The sequence below is a fragment of the Microchirus variegatus genome, assembly GCF_963457635.1.
Source record: "Microchirus variegatus genome assembly, chromosome: 20".
NCBI lineage: Eukaryota > Metazoa > Chordata > Actinopteri > Pleuronectiformes > Soleidae > Microchirus > Microchirus variegatus.
Window position 1 is genome coordinate 4,538,782 of NC_139821.1, and position 18,123 is coordinate 4,556,904.

The 18,123-nt window shown below is 43.0% G+C and overlaps 1 protein-coding gene across 1 annotated transcript; it reads left to right on the forward strand.

The window, feature by feature from the left end:
- Nucleotides 1-340: 340 nt before the first annotated feature.
- Nucleotides 341-13,278, forward strand: mtpn (myotrophin). The gene is made up of 4 exons (XM_083906629.1): nt 341-639; nt 4,255-4,368; nt 5,025-5,108; nt 12,140-13,278. Exons 1-4 carry the CDS (start codon nt 568-570, stop codon nt 12,221-12,223), a joined length of 354 nt encoding a protein of 117 aa, XP_083762755.1. The 5' UTR covers nt 341-567; the 3' UTR covers nt 12,224-13,278.
- The last annotated feature ends 4,845 nt before the right edge of the window (nt 13,279-18,123 follow it).

Consider the following 18,123-nt stretch of genomic DNA (forward strand, 5'->3'; position numbering starts at 1 on the left):
TTTACTTACCTACAAGTAAATGTGGGAATTTTTGCTTCTAAAAATAAATGATATCATACAGGCCAGCACGATGATAAATAATGGAGAATAACCATTATAAATGCATGGGGTAGAATTAAAAATTACGATTTACTCTACTAACTATTATTAAGTGAATTACTTTTCTGATATTTTAGACTTGGTAGATTTAGAAGAAGAAGGATTGAAAACAGGGAATCACTCCTTTTTACAACTGCCCGTGAACGCACCGCACCGCTTTTCTTCTTTCAGAGTTAATTTCCGGGTAAAGGTTTCGGATTCGGAAAAGCTACTTCCTTGCAAAAAAAGGCGGATCCCTCTCTGCTACTGCGCTACACAGAATTAGTTTTTTTTTTTTTCACTTGCATTTTTCTTTTTAAAACGAACATTTTTCACCCCCCCCGAGCATTCGCGCTCTGACGACAGAAGTTGTTAGCTGAGTGGCTAGCTAACTTTTCCCCACACACACATTAGCGTCCAGTTTGACAACTGCCCTCCACCCGCAGCTCGACAGGGGAAGAAGCGACACCGGAGCAGAAACACAGGGAAATGGGGGATCAAGACGTGAAGTGGGCGTTGCAGACCGGCGACTTGGACGAGGTCAAATCCAAGCTGATAACTGTGAGTTAAGAAGAAGAATGGCTGGGTTATTCGGTGAAGTTGGTGTGTGCAACAGTTTACAAGTGTGTTAGCCTGGTTGGCTAACTATACAGCTAGGTAGCCCACGGTGGCTGGAGTCAGACATGTCCGCGGTGAATGTGACGTTAAAGAGCGGTCGCGGCTCGAGTGTCATCGGCGTGTGGAGAACTTTTTGTGACTGTAAATGTCCGCTCGTACTGTTGCGGGGACGCAGCAACACAGTCTCGGGGAGCGTTAGCATTGTGTAGCAACGCGCGGTGCTACCGTCGCCTGTAGAGTAGCCTAGTGTGTAGCTTAACTTTCACGGCTAGCAACACTATAGCTGTTAATAATTCGCATTATTTGTGTTAAAACAGTGGTGGCTGCAGCTGTACACGCAAACGTGTCAAACGCCACCACGTTTCAGCAGCTGTACACTTGCTGTACTAAACGCTAGCGCGTTTCATTGAAAGCAGCCTGTTGGTGAGCTAAGCAACAGTAGCATCAGCTGTGTGGGTTAGCTGTACTCATTATTATGTCAGTGACACTAGTGTATGTGTACGCGTGTGTGCGCTTGTCTTGTGAATATCTATCGGCCCCGTAATGTGCGTCACTGCTAACGCACTGTCAAAATTAGCCTAGCTAACATATTAGCGAGCTATAATGATGACACGGGGCCTGGACAGTTGCTATAGCTAGCGCTGGTGGGCGTAGGTGTCGTACATGGATCAGTCATTACCAGAGGTGCTGTTACTGTTCTATTTGTGTCAACATTGACTGTTTTGGAGAAGTGGAACACGTTGATTTCACCATTTTGCTTTTGTGAAACGATTGTGTGTCTTTAGTCTGAACTTCAGGCTAATTTCTGTTTATATTTGATTCAGGAATGGTTGTTCTTGTGTCCTAATACATTTTTAAAATGGCATCCTTTGTTGGGTTTTTATGACACACAATACTTATTATGACCTTTTTGCACCTTGCATACTCCATGTTACAAAAAAAGAACACTAAAACTAATCTAAACTAACTAAATAAAACTAAGCATTTACAACAAAATAGCAAAAACTATTATAACCTTGACTATAACGTGACTTCTTAAATCGGCCTATTTACGCCACTTTAATTCAACTTTGGCAATAATTGTGTTTTCTTGGCGAGCTCAATAGTTCCTTGGTATAAAGTTTTAACTGCATTAAATTGACGTAAACACTTTTCGTACGGGAGCAAATAACAGTTTTTTTTGCTTTTGTATTGGAATTTGTTCTATTACTTTGATTACTGTCATTATATACACTCCCCCAGGCCATTTTGTTTTGGGTTCAGAGGACAGCCAATAAAGTATTATAGGCAGTATAGACGACGTGTTTGACATGTTGTGCGTTCGGATGTCGATGTTCTCTCTTTTTTCTGTTCTTGGATTTGTAAAGTAGGCTTTGACATCTGTGATTTTTGTCACTTGCAGTGGTCTAACAGTGGAATTTAGCGTAAATCAAAACAACTGTCTTCGCGGAGAGTCTCGCTGTGTTCCAAAAGCTCAGTAAATAGATTTTTGGAATCATTTAAAGTTCAAAGGTAATTTTTCCTAATTTGAAAAAACATGCTATTTTACCCCAAAATATTATTTGATTTATAAATGAATAAAACTGTGATTGTATTGGCTGAACTAAACTGCATTTGAAGCTCTTTTATAACCCTGGTTGAATTTTCCATTAACCCCCCTGAGTCTTTTCTCATCTCTGATGGTCTTATTATAACTTAAAGCCACTTTCATTATCTGCAAAAGTCAAGGTATAAACAACTGAAGTGTGTTATCCCCAGTTCTATAGTGCGAACGAAACTATTTCCATTTTATCAGCCCCTGGAAGTGTGGCCATTGGAGGTAATATTTCAACCCCATTAGAAGGGTTTGAGGTTCAAAATCCATCATTGCTAATGGATTCAGTGGGAATGAGTGTATAATGAATTGTCTTCAGTGCGGTGTACTTGACCTTCAGTGGAGTTAGTGATAAAGGTGAGAGGCAGTTAGAGGCTGCAGTCGCAGACATGACCAGAATCCGTGTGCACACGATCATTGCATTCATTCGACCGCAAGAGGAACGCCATGTACCATAAAGGATATTTGTAGCAGCGCATTCAATTAGTAAACAACCAAAGTGCCCCGTACGGCCCATGTAACCCATCATTCACAAAACCAGCAGGGCCTTTAGCATTTGCAAATGCAAATTGAATTCAGTGGAGCTTTTCCTGCCAGCACAAGTCAAACTGTGAAGAATTCGGTGCAAATTTCACAGTCAGATTAGAGAATTACTGAATTATTTCTTTTCATCATTTATTTTATTAACTGTATTGACGGAACTACAGCGCGGGAAATGATAGATTCTACCATTTATTGTATTATAATACTAAAAAGAATTCCATATCCTGTGCAATTTCACATTGTTTGTTAATAATGTGCGATATCTCTCAAATGTACTGTAGCCTGTTCTCTTTAGTTTGATTGGCATCTTTTTGATTTGATTCTCCCCCGTGCAATCGCATAACCCAGGTAGTCTTGTCATCTGCAGATCAGCTGTCTAAATATTATGGTTAATACCTTGTGTAATTTACTTGTACCTTCCAAAAATATTCATTTTATTATCTTGGCAAAGTCAATTTTCTCTGCTAATTTATCATTTCCACCCACTTTCATCCGTCTTTATGCAGAAAAATGATTAAATGTCTGGACAGTTATTAGAGAATTTTTGAGCTTGTGTGATTAATGTCTTCCATTAGATATTGACAGTGGCAGGCATGTGGAGATATTATATTCTGAATGTATGATAACCTGAACCGAAATCTGCAGTAAATACTTTATTGTTTAACATATAGACGTCTGCAGCGACCGCATCTTGGAGATTCAAGTCTGCAAAACGTGAGGGAGACTCTGGACAGACTTCTATCCGGCAAACAATATCAGATATTAAGTTGGGCTGAAAATAGAACTTAAGCTAAAAGCTGCTAGAGCTGCTTCCTGTTGTGAGTTCCGGTTCAGGAAGTGTTCATTGAGTCATTCGTGTGTTCGGGGAGTGGCGATGCCGGTGTCACTGTTATCATTTATCAGTTATTTGACCTCCGCCAAGAAGGTATGTGTTACCGGAGTTTGTTTGTCTGACTGTCTGTCTGTTAGCAACATAACTAGAAAAGTCACGATTAAATTTTGGCCGTGATCCATAGACATTATGACCATTTTCAACGCCTTTTTATAGGCACTGAGCTGCCTTGGCGGAGGTCTGAACTCTCCGACTGCTTGATTTAGTAATAATTTGTCGCAGCCCTATTGCAATTACGGCTTGAATGTGTGTTTTTTGGAAATGTGTGGGTAGAAGCCAACATTTCTTTTTCTCCACTGAACTCGATCTACTTTTATTTATACACGACGTTGTATATCCGAAACATAAGTAAACGCGGATGCCTGAAAATGAAGACTGAAAACTGAGAACGAGACATGAACTTATAACTTTGAAGTACAACAGGAACAGTTTGCTCCCGCCCCCTCTTTAATGGGTTTCTTTGCTTCTCTATTGCATTGTATTTATGATTATTATTCAGTTAATAATGTGGTTTTTATCCCTCTGCCAGCTTGAGGATGCAAACCGGATCCTGGAAGGTGGGAGGAAGCCTCTGCACATCGCTGCCGACTTTGGTCAGACAGAAGTGGTGGAGTTCCTCATTACTTTGGGAGCAGATATCAATGTAAGCACTCGCATCAATGCAATGTTCTTTTTTTTTTTGTTGTCATTAATTTGCCTGCTGTCCAGTGTCTGACTGTCACACTGCTCCATGAGGGTCATCATCAGCTTGTTTATATCAGAGCTGGCTGGGTTTATACTTGGGCTTTAAAACTAAATCCAGACTCTTCAAGCCATTGTCCATTCAGCAGTTGTCTGGGATTACCAGACCTCATATTTAACCTGATTGACCCCCCGAGCCTCAATTCTGGGGGGCGGGGTTCATCTACCCAAAGGAGGCCTAGCAGAAAACACCACACGACTGCTGATTTATTTTCTCTATTAAACAATTGGTTATTTCATCAGACAAAGATTAAATCCGTGTTTATCCATAAATGAACAACAAGAAAGCATTTAAATTCCCCCCCAAAAAACTCAAACCAGTTAATTTATTGTAATAGCTGGCAACAAATGGGTGTTGAATGACATTGTCGCCGCCTTATTTGGCAGCTAAATATAGCGATCAAGTGCTTTTGAAAGAGAGGAAGTAAGAACTCTCGCTGCAGTTGGTGGCCGTTACCTGCTGCTGTTGCTATATCGAACTCGTGTTTTGTTTGTTTGTTTCTCACTTAATCTTGTTGCATTTCCTGACTCTTACTTCTCCACCAATTCACTCCTCAGGCTCCCGACAAACACCAGATTACTCCGCTGTACTGTGCCAGTGCCGAGGGTCACCTTGCATGCGTCAAGGTCCTGCTAGAAAAGGTCGGTGTCCCGATTTTGAGCACGCTTATGTGTTTTTATATACGTACAGAAACGTGGACAGCAGACCACTGGTGTGTGTGTGTGTGTGTGACGTAGTCCGAGGCTCAGTGTGGCCCGCGAGTGCTGATGAGGTCACTCGTAGGACAAAAGGCCCCTTTAACACTGTCCCATACAGGCTGTGCTGGAATTTTCATGCAGCTGTTTACTTGTTTTGTGTTTTTAAGCATTCATGTTGCTCCGTGCAATTCTCCTGCGTCCCTCGGTTGTTTTGCCGCGCGACTAATATCTCAAACGCTGCTTTGACATGGGTGGTGTGTGTGCACACAGCGGCCTCTGTGAGCAGAGAAGTAACGGGCGCAGCTGGTAGTGGATGTTGTAATGCACACATTAAATGCCTAGTTCTGCTCAGCTCAGACGCCCTGAGAAAGCCTGTGTGTTCAGTCAGTTTAGAGCTACAACCAACGGTTGTTTTCTCGATTAATCAATTAATGAATGAATGTAATGATTTCCTTGTTATCTGGAGCCAAGAGGCGAAGAAAGTATTCACGTTGAAGAAGCTAAAACGACCAGAAATCTTGTTTTAATAATGAAAAAAAACGCTTCAAACTGATTAATCGATTATCAAAATAGTTTCAGCTCTTGGAAAGCTGCACCTTTTTTTTAACGCTTTGACACCAGTGGCGTGATATTATAAATGATAGATCTCCTTTCCCCCCTCTGTAGCCCGATTTATCCGGGCTGCGGTTGGGATTGATGGCCCCCGCGGACGATGAGCGACACACAAAAGGGGGCCATAATAGCGACTTGTCTTTCAACGCCGCGTCATCACTCATCTGTCATTTAACAGTCAAGGAGGGTTATAAGAATGAAACGAGGTGTGCACAGTGTAGCCCTGATTTATTACAGTTATCCTTTTTATGGGCGCAGCTCGGCTCACGTCGGTCGTAAATTCGGGCGCGGAGGACGAGCAGGACGAGCCTCTTGTCGCTATCGCCGCAACGGCACGCTAGCGCAAAGAATGTATATGGCTTTATAAATAATCAGACGCGCATTCACTTCTGCTTGACCCTAACCCACCACACCCCGAGCAAACGCCCCCCGCGTCCTAAATGACAGCGTGACGTCACGGAGGATAACTTTGAGTCCGCTGCAAACCGAGACGTGCATATGAGATGCTGTGGGTAAAGTGTGCAGCTGTCTGTTCCCAGCCAGGCAAAAATAAGGCAGGCGGCGTGTGTGAATTAAGCATCATATCAAGCCAACAACAAAAAGGGAATTTGCTCTTTCCAGACTGAGTGGAGATGGTAGAATGTGTGTGTGTGTGTGTGTGTGTGTGGGAAGTGGTTGCGTTAATCCTTCATTTTTAAACGCCACATGCCTGTACCCTCGCATCAGTTGGCCAGCAGTTTGCAGTTGGCCGACAGCTGGTCCGGCAGCTCGTGACTTCAGTCGGCGCCGTTGGCTCAAAGATAAACAGCCGACGCCTTAAAATAAAAATAATTTAACATTTAGAAACGGGTGACCGGGAAATAAATCAATTCACTTAAGCATCACAATTAATACTTTTAATTTAGTCATCGACTAAAGAAAAACACAAAGAAGCTTTGACGAAATGTTTCAGAAGTGAATTCTATTGCTCGGGGAAAAAAAACGGGACTAAAAACGGGATAAACGCCTCCGTCGACCCCTGTGCTGCTGCTGTATACACTCAAACGCTCCCTCAGTCACATCTGACAGCATGGCTTCACAGAGGTTGGTTTTCAAATGTTCACTATCTATGCAAAGCAGTGGAAAATCTCTGTCCAGGGATTACGATGGTAGCAGATCATATGAATTATAGCAGCGGTCATATTGCGTCTCTTATATCGCGTGGCTCTGTGCTCGTCTCCACTCCGGCGCCGACATGGATCGACACTCGAATGCAGCCAAAAAGGTCACTCGTCACCACGGGGATCCAGATCTCAATACATATACCTGCGACAGCTTCTGACACGAAATGAATAGATTTTTTCCAGAGCCACACACTGTGCGTGGCCAGCACCCAGAGGACGAGCGCTCCGGGGGAGGCTGAATTGTGCCGATTGTACCATCAGACATTCTTGTGTTGGCGGTACAAATGGCTCGGGTTCTCTGTCGGAGGGCAGCGGGCCCCGCCCCCCCTCCTCCTCCCCTGCCTCCTGGCTGCATGCAACGCTGTTGTTTTGCGATGAATTATTTAAGACCCTTTAACCCCAATAGGTGACCCAGCCACAAGATCCCAGCCAAGAGTGCTGACTGCAGCCAGTTAATTTTAAGTCAACACCGAAAGGGCACAAAGGGACGCACACACCTGAATGCGCACACGCAACTTTCCCTGCTATGAGGGAACTGTGTTCAGCAATGGCTCAAAAAGAAATGTGACATTATTTTGTCAAGTCGGTTCCTATTTGTTGCCTTTTCGTTAAAACCCCCCCTAACCCTTAAAGGTCTCTGTGTGTTTGTTCTTGCTACAGAAAAGAAAATGCTTCTTTTATTTTACTCCATCAGCTCTCGAAACCTTCCAAACAAAACAGCTTGACAGTTTTTTTTGCTTCTGATATCCTCTTCCTGTGGAGTTCTATGGACCAGATTTTCTTCACAAAATTTCCTGGCATGTCTTATGTCAGGATAATGCTACCTAAAATCTGGATTTCCAGCTTTTCTGCTCAGGAGAAGAGTTTAATTTGGCCATGAGGGCATTCAAAGAGGTTCTCTGGCCAAGCTGGCATTTAGCTTGACATTTCGCTAGCTACTTTAGGCAGTCTGGTGTGCTTCTAGGCTAAAAACTAGTGCTGGACACGTTAGGGGCGGTTAACGGCGTTGGCGTTAGCGCACGACACACTGACCAGAAAAAGACGCCTGCGACGTCATGTTTACGTGACTCCAGACGCTAAAGTTTAAATACAGAGGCACACATACGCAGTACACAGGTACGCTGGTTATTTGTAGCGCTGCTCTTTTCGTTTAATAAACAGACCGCTCCAGTTCGACTGTAGGCACGCTAACGCTGCTAACGGAGCTAACTGGTAAACGGTGCATTGACGTAAACATGACGCCACGCACATCTTTTTCCACTCGGTCATCATGGAGACGCATGAAGCGCTAACGTGCGTTACCGCCATTAACCGCCGCTAACGTGCGTTACCGCCATTAACCGCCACTAACGTGCGTTACCGCCATTAACCGCCGATAACATGCGTTACCGCCATTAACCGCCACTAACGTGCGTTACCGCCATTAACCGCCGCTAACGTGCGTTACCGCCATTATCCGCCGCTAACGTGCCCAGCACCACTAAATACTTAAAACTCTAAACGGGTTAAGTCGGCAATGAATCGCAGCGATCGATCAGTCATGGGATCTAACGATATTATAAGACGTACATGACGTACGCGAGAGACCTTTCGGGTTCGCTGGTCGCACGATAAAAACTTAATGTAGGTCGGTGGCATTGCATTACCGACCCGGTGTTGCTTTGTGTGTGTGCGCGGCTCCATCATCCAGGATGATGGTGATGCATCTGTTTTTTTGGCCGAAGAGACTCACTGGGAGTCTACTGTTACTCATTAGGCCGTCTCTTACTCGGCCACTGTCTGAGTGCGCGATGTTTGGACAGCGAGGCGTTTGTAAGGGTGTCATTATTTACGTTGGTGGGGTGGAGGGGGGGGGGGGGTGGGGGAGCTCATTAGGTTAAGTGGTGTCAGGAGGACGGGGATGACCAGTAGGGATGTCGTAGTGAATTCTGCGAGGTGGTAGCAGAGAAGAGGAGACCCAGAGCTATTAGTGAAGCTCTAGCATAGATGCCCACCGAGAGAATCAATATGTTGGTATGGGATTGATTGTGAAACTGTCCTCGCTTTTAGAATAAAGATGTACCCGCTGAGCATGACGTGTTGGTCCATTGTGGAAGGGCAAGGGGTCGAGGTGTAATCTTGTTTCCCTGCCATCTAAATGAGGCCTGCAGCGGGTGTTTGTGCGGATCTTGTGTGAACCAGCGACTAATGAATTCCCAAGCGCCTTTTCCCACTTCCTAAGTTCTTAACCCCCCCCCCCCCCCCCCAAACAAACAAACCACAATGATTGCTTTACAAGAGACCTGGTGGATCAGAACAGTTCTACAAATGCTTTTCACTTGACAGCATTATTGGAGAAGTTAGGGTTCCTTGTTTTTCCTTGAGAAACCTGTCTTGTATCTGACCTAATGAGTTGTGTTACAGTGAAGTAATCAAGTGGAGGATTTGCAGACACAAAACAAGTTTTAAATCACATTATTTATGGTTCAGAATTAGTCTTTTTACAAGATGTATATTCACCAATTAGCCTCAGCATTTTAGACAGTTACCCATGTTCATATTGAGGAGAATCGGTGTAGTTTTGCCTCTTTTTGAGCAAAGTAAGGCGGATTAAACGGGAGCTCTTTGCACCGAGTTTGTTACCTTTAGCCATTGGTTCTCAAAGTGCGGCCCGGTGGCCAATGGCGGCCCGCAGAAACATTTCTGGCAGCCCGTTGATAGTTTTAATCCAGGAGCTACTAAGCTTGTTAAATGTTTATTGGACGTTACTGGATACAGACCAATAAGTGTAAACTGTAGAACTGCAATCTGGTCATTAAAACTATTACAAATGGGATTTCTTTCTGGGTTTTTTTTTCCTTTTTTTTTGTCCTTTGGTGGCCCTCAGGTATCAAAAAACTCCCGAAAAAACTTTGAGAACCCCTGCCTTTAGCGTTTCTCCTAAGTCGGAAGGCAGTGGTTCTTATAGAACTGGACTGACGGACGTTTAATTTCATGCTATATTTGAGCAAATATAAAAAAAAAAAAAAAACGTGGGTTGACTGGTGCGGATTATGAATGGGCAAAACCATTTTTTTTCCTTCTCAGTTTGAGATGTAGATCTGTCAGGTTATCCACTGAGCCTCGGCTAAATCTGTCTGCCGTTGCGGGATGGCACTTTTGCATCCTCGCACTTGCGTGGCTCTCGAGTTTTGTGTCGCATTGTTTTTTTTTAATGCCTTGTTCCTCCACGCAACAGTAGACGCTTATCTGCCTCGCTGTCTGTAAGCCCCGTGCTAAGAGGCTAAGGTTGTTTCTCCACCACATAACCCTTCTCTCCTGCCCATTAAATCGGTTGTCGCTACTTGTGCATTCAGCACTTCGCCCGTCTCATCCCTCTCTCGTTTGCTTTATTTATTTTTTTGTCCTTAAGTAATCCAAATGATTAAGCTCGCTTCAATCTTTTTAACATTCGTTCCGTTATCCTTCAGAGCTCAGTGGATTTATGTCTTGGCGTCAGTTACTTCCCCCCCCCCCCCCCCGCCGCATGTGCTCTCCAGATAAAGAGACAGACTGAACGGCAAACGCTCTGTGACTGAACTGTAGTGGTGTCGAGGTGACAAGAAACATCTCATCTCCACCATCTACTGATGAGAACTGTTTTTGTTACCCCGGGAATCTCTGTCGGGAGCTCATGAACGCGTCAACCTGAGGAGTCTAACTTTAAACCCTTTGACAAGCTCTTCTTCCAAAACACGTTTAACCTCAACTTAAAGGTAATTATTAGCTGACTCGAAAAACTTCAACTCTCCAACCTGTTTTGTTGTCATTTGGTCACTAATTGCCTGACGGAATGCAAAAAAAAGTGCATTTGATCTCGCATTCCGGCAATTTCTTGTGTTTTTTAAGTCAACGTAGGGACGATGTAGTCACACTTATACAACGATCACATGGAAAGTTTAATTCTGGCCTAGAATACATGTACAGTTCAGCTGTCACGGCATATCCACACTCACCTTTTCTTTAAAACGGGTGACACAAACTTGTCAAGGACTTATGGGGGAAAAGGTATTCATTATAGATGGGTAAAAAAGGGAAGCACGACGGTTAAGCAGTGATATAAAGTAGCAGTAATTGTCGCAAAAGTCACAAAATAGAGCGTTTTTCTTTTCCTTTTTGTTCATAAAAACGAGCCAAGTGAAGTTTGAACTGGGACGTGTTTACGGATTTCACAAATTCAATCAGATTTTAATAGTGCTGGGCGTGTTAGCGGCGTCAGCGTTGGCGTATTCCGTGACGACTGGCCGGAAAAAGACGCACGTGATGTCATGTTTACGTGCCGCGGCACTGGAGTCCAGTCTCCGTTAGCCGTGTTAGCTGCTTTAGCTCATTTAGGTTAGCGAGCCTACGGTCAAACTTGAGCGCTCCGCTTATTAAAAGAAAAGAGCAGCGCTACAAATAACCAGCGTACCTCAGGGTATCCGCGGGGTCTTAAAAAGTCTTAAATCCAATTATTTGAATTTAAGGCCTTAATGTCTTAATTTGAAATGTTTCTATTTTTGAGGATGCGCTAGCATAACTACAACACGGAACCAAAGTCGGCCACCTGTGCTGCCCGGTGAGAATTTATCGAGCACCACTACCTAGTGTGCTGTGCGCGCCGCGGTGTGTTACAGCTTAGCATAGCAGCGGAGAAAACTTAATGAAAACCCACAGCTAAGCCGAATTGCTTGCATAAGATGGGTAAGTGCAAGTTCAATGATTTGTGGCTCCAAAAAATTTCCTTCATGTCTTTTGTACTTTTTTACCAGTATGGATTTGAAACGGGTCTTAAATTGTTTTCATTATGGTCTTTAAAATGTCTTAAATGTGACTTGTTGAAACCTGCAGAGACACTGTAACTGTGTGCTGCGTATGTGCGTCCTCCTGTTTTTAAAGTTTAGCGTTACTTTACAGACTCATTTTAACAATCGGGAGTCACGTAAACATGACGTCACGTGCGTCTTTTTCCGGTCAGTCAGTCGTGGAAACGCGTCGTGCGTTAACGTGCGTCGATGTTGACGCCGTCGGTGCGTTAACGGCGCTAGATTTTAAACATTGCAAGTACTTTTTGCGCAGCTGTGTTTGCATACAGTAGTTGGATAATTACGCGTTTAAAGTAATTACAGTATAATAACTTGAATTCTCGCCGCTCCTGACGAGCATGTTGATCATTCCCCTTCCTCTCTCTGTTCACCACAGGGAGCCGACAAAGGCCGCAAAGTGAACGGCATAACCGCCTACGAAGCAGCCGAGTGCGCCGCCATAAAGGATCTGCTCAAGTGAGGACAAGCTGTAGATGTGAGATCCGAGGAGGCGGCGGTGGCCGGACCGACTGACGGACGGACGGACGGACAGGTGTGTGAACGGACAAGACAGACGGACACATGGATTGGTCCCCCCTTTGACAGAAGATGGACGTGCCCCCCCCCCCCCCTTTAACCCCCTCATCAACCTCTGCCTCTCAACACTGCATTTGTCTGCCGTTTTGTCGGGAAAGTCGTTTTTGTCTGGGTGATTTTTGTTTTTGTTTTTTTTATTATTATTATTATTATTATTACTGATAGGATTTACTCATCCTCCTCCTCTTCCTCCGGCCTCCGTTTGTAACCGTTTAACATTAAAGTGCAGTCGCGTCTAAAAACACTGCAGACTAAATCTTAAAAGTCGCTCTCTTTATCTATATATGACGTTAGAAACACAGAGCTTTAGCACTTGAACGCACCTCTTATTTTGCGGTTTTCTCTTAAATCGGATAAAATATATTAAATAGTGTGTTTTTTTTTTTTTTTTTGATCTTCACTAAAAGTTATGGTATGGCCTGGGTTAAAATCTCATGAACAGTAATCGCACTGTACCGTCGTAGACACATTAAAACATCACATTATGCGCGACCTCCAATATTCGCCCCCCAAATCGCTTACATATCAAATAATTTAGTTCTTTTTTTTTTTTTACAAATTTTATGTTTAATAATGCATAAAAAGATCTGTAGCCTCTGACCAATCACCATGCTGGCTAACTCCAAACACTTGAACGTTGCATTGTTTTTTTTTTTTGTTTTTGTTTTTTTTTTTTAAATCTGTGTCCGAACTCTAGCGTAACATCACGCAATACATTTCAGCTTCTCCGTGTGCTTTGTAATAAATAACGCTCAGATCGACGCGGTAAATGGGGAAACTGGATGTTGTTGTTCCCTTCACCTTGGATTTGGTTTAAAAAAAAAAAAAAAACACTGCCTGTATCACTGCATGTCACATACCGCCTCTGCTTTTACGCTATGAAACGCTCGCCGTCCCCTTCTTGGTTTGCTTTAAAATAAATAAATGACTTTGCTGTAATTAAGGGGTTGGGGTGGGGGAGGGGGTGGGGGGATTAAAAAAAAAAAAGATGCTCTTGCTGACTTTGTTGTGACAAAAACTCTGTAAAAACACAGAAATTAAAAAAAAAAAAATCTTGAAAAAAAACATTTTGGATTTTGTCATTTTTGAACCAAAGCAACTAAACGTTTGGCTCTGAGTTCTCCTGCATCTACGGTAAAATCTCAAACTAATGATGGAACGTTGATCAAATCAATCAGGTGTGTCGGAGCAGGGAAACATGGAAAACATGCAGGACAGGAAACACTGTTCTAAAATAATGCTCCTTTCACTTAATTTGTGTTTTCTTGTATTCTTCGATCAGTCAGAAGTCTGAGGAAAAAAGTCAGAATTCAAATCGACAAGCCAGATTTATGAGGGGGAAAAAAAAGTCAGAATTCAAATAGAAAAAAGTCAGAATTCAAATAGAAAAAAGTCAGAATTCAAATAGAGAAATGTTGAATTCAAATAGAAAAAGTCAGAATTCTGAGGTCAGTCAGAATTCAAATAGAGAAATGTTGAATTCTGAGGGGGAAAAAGGCCAGAATACTGAGATTTAAAGTCAGAATTCTGAGATCAAAGTCAGAATTCAAATCAAAAGTCAGAATTCTGAGATTTAAAGTCAGAATTCTGAGATTGAAGTCAGAATTCAAATAGAAAAATCAGAATTCAGATTAAAGCCAGAATTCAAATAGACAAAAAGTCAGAATTCTGAGTATAAAGTCAGAATTCAAATAGACAAAGTCTGAATAAGTTTAATTCTGAGAAAAGAGTCTGAGATTAAAGTCAGAATTCAAATAGAGAAATGTTGAATTCTTAAGAAAAAAAGTCAGAATACTGAGATTTTAAGTCAGAATTCTGAGCTCAAAGTCAGAATTCAAATCAGAAAAAGTCAGAATTCTGAGATTAAAGCCAGCTTTCAAATGGAGAAAAGTCAGAATTCTGAGATTCAAGTCAGACTTTTGACATACATATGGCCCTAATGCCTTCATGTACCTTGATTTTCTGCAATTCTAAAATGGAAAAATGTCACAAAAGGAAGTCCGTATCCTCCGACAACGCTCTCGGGTTGTATAATGTCCAAGTATTTCAACAAGTCTCCTGTAAAGTTTTAAGAAGGTTAAATCTGAGAAACCGCTTCTCAAAACAGATTCATACTCCATCCTTTCCAGCACCTTAATTCAGTGCCAGTGACATTTTTATCCACGTTTCACGTAAATGATTCCCTAACGTTTAGAATTCTTCGTGAGAAAACTGTCCCTAACTCTTCCACTGTGGCACAGTTAGTGGTGAAGAGTTGCGTCAGATTCTGTCACATCCTTCCACTCCCCGTGTTTTCGTGCAGAGAACAAAGACAAATCAATTTCAGATAATAAAAATGACTCAGCTACTTTCTGACGGCGTCATCTCTCGGCCGCTTTCATCCTCCGTCAGCCGCGATTTTCAATTTAAATAGTTTTTAATGTGAACAACTGTGTGTGACAGTGACATTGTTTCAATATTGAATTAAAAATCCTCTTTTTTTTTTTCATCTTGATGACTGCAGGGAAAACGCTTGTAATTCAAGCTGATGATAAATGTGAAATGAGTTTGTCCGTGAATTGTTTTTCCCGAGGCCTTCACATGCTCTTTCTCTTCTTTTTTTTTTTTAAAGCCACTAATCCTGTCGAGGATCATTCGTTTAGCAAGTTCACCAGATCACTCGTTTACAAAAAAACGGCCCAAAAATCACATTTTAAAGGTTTTCTTGAGACTTGACTGAATAATAATAATAAGAAGAAGAAAAAACAAGAGCTGTGCAGTTTGAACTCTGCTCCCACCTGCTGTTCCCCAAGGTAAACTGCGGCAAAAAAGGATTCAAATCGAAAAAAGTCAGGATTCAACAAGTCAGAGATTAAAGTCAGAATTCAAATCGAAAAAAAGTCAGAATTCTGAGAAAAGTCAGAATTGAAATAGAAAAAATTAAACTCTGAGAAAAAAAAAGTCAGACTTGTGAGATTGAAGTCAGAATTCAAATAGTCAGAATTCTGATTAAAGTCAGAATTCAAATAGAGAAAAGTCAGAATTCTGAGACTAAAGTCAGAATTTAAATAGAAAAAAGTAAGAAAAAAAGTTAGAATTTTTATATTGAAGTTGGAATTCAAATAGAGAAAAGGCAGAATTCTGAGATTAAAGTCAGAATTCAAATAGTCAGAATTCTGAGACTAAAGTCAGAATTTAAATTGAAAAAATGTAATTCTGAGAAAAAAAAATGGTCAGAATTGTGAGATAAAAGTTAGAATTCAAATAGAGAAAAGTCAGAATTCTGAGAAAAAAGTAAGAATTCAAATTGAAAAAATTGAATTCTGAGGAAAAGAGTCAGAATTCTGAGATTAAAGTCAGAATTCAATAAGGGAAAAGTCTTTTGAGGGAAAAAGAAGTTCGAATTCTGACGTTAATCTCTGAAAGAATTCATACTTCATGCAGAGTCTGAGTGGACAAAAACACAAAAACAACACTTACAGGAAACTAATTGAAGGACACAAACCTCAGCTGAGGCACACACACACACATACACACACACACACACACACAGTGGCGACGCAGTCCCCTTGCATCCATTTAGCATCGGAGTCTTAATTGATTGCTGACTGTCTCTGCAGTAATTATCAGATGCGGTAATTAGCACGTGTGTGCCCACATACATGCATGTACCACACACACACACACACACACACACACACACACACACACACACACACACACACACACAGTCTCATCTGTTCAGGTTTTTTTCTGTTGCTACGGAGAGACTTTTATGCACAGCCACCCTTGAATCATCCAGCTCAAAATGGTGGTTAATGAAGTAGCAAATCCAAATCATTAGCATAATTAATATGGACTCCTGATTGCCTTTTGGCTCTCCCTCCCTCTCTTTCTCCCTCTCTCTCTCAAGGCCATTATTGACTCTCTGTCGTGTGCATTAGTTGAGCTTATGACTGATATTCAGGGAAATCTATAATCCTGAGTTGTCGTCCTGTGCTTATTGCACATGTACGGGTTTCCGCGGGTCACCACCGTTCATTCATATCCGCGTGTAAACATTTGCGTGCGGTAAACCCCACGCACAGGCTTGTGTTTCGACTGAGAACAGTACCTTTACTTGCTAGGTGGGGGTGTGGCCTGTGCCCGATGGCCACGTCAACGAGATGCGACACCTTAATGGTTTGACGGCATCGAACGGGGACACAACAGACAAACTGTCGCCCCAATCAGTTGACAGTCAACCCAGACCGTTCCATTTTTGGGACCCTTCCCTTGGGGGTACCAGAGTAAAACGGTACGGTTGGGGCTGACTTTGGTAGGTGGAGGGTTTGGGCTATTCCCGATCAGCGAGATACGCAGCGTGACGTCATCGCACTGGTGTGACGGCAATCGAACGGGGACACAACAGACAAACTGTCGCCCCAATCAGTTGACAGTCAACTCAGACCGTTCCATTTTTGGCGCACCTTCCCTTGGGGGTACCAGAGTAAAACGGTACGGTTGGGGCTTACTTTGGTAGGTGGAAGGTATGGGCTATTCCCGATCGGCGAGATACAACAGACAAACTGTCGCCCAATCAGTTGACAGTCAACCCAGACCGTTCCATTTTTGGGACCCTTCCCTTGGGGGTACCAGAGTAAAACGGCACGGTTGGGGCTGACTTTGGTGGGTGGAAGGTGTGGGCTATTCCCGTGTCTCCTGTCACAGGAATAACATAACAACCCAACCCATCAGTTGAGCCAGTCGTGAACCGTATCCCGATGGTGAAGGGTACCAAATATGGAATGGTTCGGGGCGATTACTTGGGTACCTTTCTGCACCATTCCACTAAGTGGAAACCCGGCTTAGGGGCACCAGTGTGTGCAGTGCCGACGTTGACATTGCTTGGATAAGAAATGCAAGATATATCCGTGGCAATATCACAGATATATTGCTTAAAAATAAAAAAAAAGAAGAAGCTGCTTCCGCCTCCTCTCACACAGCACGGGCATCAACGGATATTAAATTCATCTGTCGGATCATCTGTCCAACGGTTCACTTGACAGACTCCAGACTTGGCGAGTGACTTAATGAGAGCAACCAGTGTGTGCAGGGCCAACTCTGACATTTTGTTTTGATAAGAAATGCAAGAGAGAAAGGGATCGTTGGAACAGACGGGACTCGCCGCCATGTCGATCAAAAACCCCGTATATATAGAATCATACCCGTGGGTAATGGGATCAAAGTGGTCTTTAAATCTTTGACAGCTCTCCTGTATGTTGAATTTCCTCCCCCGGTTTTCAACTAAAAGAAATGAAAGAACTCTCCACCTCTGTGAGAAAGAGTCACAGAAGGATGGACACCACGCTGGGATGGAGACGGACGCGATTATCAGCAGCTGTGAAGACATTAGCCGACACTCAAAGGCAGGCAGCTCTGCTTTGACGTGCCCGTGTACACGCGCATAAGCACAAATCTCTTACGGACTATTTACTTATCAGCGTCCTCTTCTTCGTCTTCTTTCGCCTCGTGTGCGACGAGCCCGATCCAAATCCCCTCTCGACGCCCTCGGTGCAAAAATGCTCCCAGCTGAGCGGAGCCATTTGCGGCGAATCGACGCGACCGCAATGCCATTAGGAAGGTTTTTAATTGGAAATGAAAGCCGCATTCATGATGTGCTGTTGTGACGGCTGAGAACGTCGAGAGAAAAAATTCCGCTGCTTCGTTTGCAGCTGAGCTCTTTAGAGGGGCGATTTATCCGTATCCGGTGCCGCCTCGACACGGCGTTTTTGACACTTTCTGCAAGTTCCCGTTGTTGACGTT

What these genes read in the sequence shown, in the direction of transcription:
- mtpn (XM_083906629.1), top strand. Translation starts at nt 568, where the DNA reads ATGGGGGATCAAGACGTGAAGTGGGCGTTGCAGACCGGCGACTTGGAC. An exon ending in TCAAATCCAAGCTGATAACT is followed by an intron (nt 640 to 4,254) that starts GTGAGTTAAGAA and finishes TCCCTCTGCCAG; the next exon opens with CTTGAGGATGCAAACCGGAT. An exon ending in CTTTGGGAGCAGATATCAAT is followed by an intron (nt 4,369 to 5,024) that starts GTAAGCACTCGC and finishes TTCACTCCTCAG; the next exon opens with GCTCCCGACAAACACCAGAT.